Here is a 1903-nt window from a genome sequence, read left to right as displayed (position 1 = left end):
GAACTGCTTCATTTTCACAGTGTCTGTTGTTTTTAAAAATACAGGGTGATTTTTAATGTCACAATACAGGTTAGCCTGGAGCGCATTCTGTACTAATGAAGTTGATTGTATTAAGAAAAGGATAATGCTTCCAAATTCCATTCACTTTCAGCTGCACTGTATCTGTGCAAAACAAACAAAGAAACAGGGTGCTGAAAAGCTTCTCTTGATAAGGCAGTGTTGGAGTAAGTGTTGCATGTCTGATTTGAAGAGCAAAGTGTAGCACAAGGAGTGTTACCCTTGCTTGTGCAAACACAGTGCATGCTAAAAGCAAACGAAGGTAGACAAATAGCTACAAATACTGCTGGATAAACTGCACTAGTTAAAAAAAAAAAACAAAACCCCACAAAAACCTCCAGATTCATAGCTACAGTATTTTATGTGGTTATAAGCATTTATTTACCAAAAAATACTTCTAACATATGCTAACTGAAGAACATGCATGTAACAGCACACAGAACAACACGGTGTTTTAGCGTGTGCACTCTTTTAGTAATATACTTACCATGCTTTTTAATATTTCAGAGCCACGATAAAAAAGAAAAAGAAATTTCCCATTACACAATGTCAACTTACAAAACTCTCCAACGTTCACAAGTTCAAGGATGCAATCAGAAAGATGCTTGTGCTTGGCACTGGAGATATGACCACCCACAGGCAATCTGACATACCTTCCAAGTTTAAAGTTGGACATTTTTTGCTGACTAACCTGTGGACTGGATTTTAAACTCAAAATAGCTCTTGTTCTGATGCAAAGGTGCATTGGCTAAGCAGCCTCCCGTGCCACATATTCTTCTGCCGTTTTTAACAATCACAACATCTGTTCCTGCAAGAAGAAAAACACCCGCAAAACTTCAAAACATTTTTAGAAGTCTGGAAGCAGCCCTTAAAAGCCCTAAACATTGAGAACCGGTTTTGTTCTTTCTGCCCAAGTAAGAGCTTCATTAGTCTGTGAGAATTACGATGATGGGCCACACTTTGAAGTAAGAAAAGGAAGGCTGTTTATGGGCTAGTTCATCTTTCAACTAGGGTTTATTTATTTAAAAGCTATACGCTGCTCTAATTTCACCTCTTGGGTTTCACGGCACCATGCTGATTACAACCTTTGCTCAGCCACATCAGAAGCATAACTTACTATTTAGTCAGAAAGGGTTCACTGCGAGACCAGAGCCCTGTACCCTGTCTCTACACACTGGAGGGGAAAAAAGTCTGCAAAGAGAAGAAAAGGCACGTTGGGTAGAAACACTGGATGGAATTGCAAGGTGTTTAATTATTCTCTGAAAAAATCCTTTTATTAGAAACATGCCTGCCAAACGGGGGGGGGGAAGCCTTCTGCCAAGTTTTCCTTCTCCAGTGGAACACTTCATCTTTAGGCACCCTTGTCATGGTCAGGAACACGGGAAACTGTCAAAGTTCCCCGATACGAAGGAATAAAACCAGGCTAATGATGGTGCTCGAGTGGTGGGCCCTGTTCGGCCACACCGCCCTCCCCCCAGCTCTGTCCCCCACTCTGCTGCAGCTCACCCAGATCCCTTCTTTCTCAGCAACGCCCGGGCACAGCTTCGTGGACAGCTCATCCTCAACACGTGGTACGGACCAGGCTCCCCTGGCTCATCCTGCATGCTCCCTGCTGTAACCCTCTGCTCTGAATCACCATCCCCTGTGGGATGACCAAGATCTCCAGCCCCCTCAGGCTGCCTTCCCCCCTCAGGGATGCCCTCTGAGAGCGAGGCACAGCCCTACACACTCATTCTGCTGATAAGCCTCAACGGGATTTAACCCAAAGTCAGATTTTTTTCCTGAAAAATTCCACAGAAGTAGCCCCAAAGCGGCTTCCCCAGCGCACTTCACTGGCAGGAGAGAG

At 44.1% G+C, this 1903-nt stretch overlaps 1 protein-coding gene across 1 annotated transcript in view; it reads right to left on the bottom strand.

Annotated features, from left to right (window-relative positions):
- Window positions 1-865, bottom strand: part of SPRYD7 (SPRY domain containing 7) — a gene marked incomplete at its 5' end in the record, with an annotated part of 8401 nt that extends 7536 nt beyond the window's left edge. The window contains one exon of the mRNA XM_010021653.1: window positions 749-865. Coding sequence (XP_010019955.1) covers window positions 749-865 — 117 coding nt within the window. The remainder of the gene's footprint in view (window positions 1-748) is intronic.
- Between the last annotated feature and the right edge of the window lie 1038 nt (window positions 866-1903).

Source organism: Nestor notabilis, unplaced genomic scaffold, assembly GCF_000696875.1.
Source record: "Nestor notabilis isolate BGI_N333 unplaced genomic scaffold, ASM69687v1 scaffold34469, whole genome shotgun sequence".
In the NCBI taxonomy this organism is placed as follows: Eukaryota; Metazoa; Chordata; class Aves; order Psittaciformes; family Psittacidae; genus Nestor; species Nestor notabilis.
The sequence above is the reverse complement of the archived record's forward strand: the minus strand, read 5'-3'. Positions and strand labels throughout refer to the sequence as shown.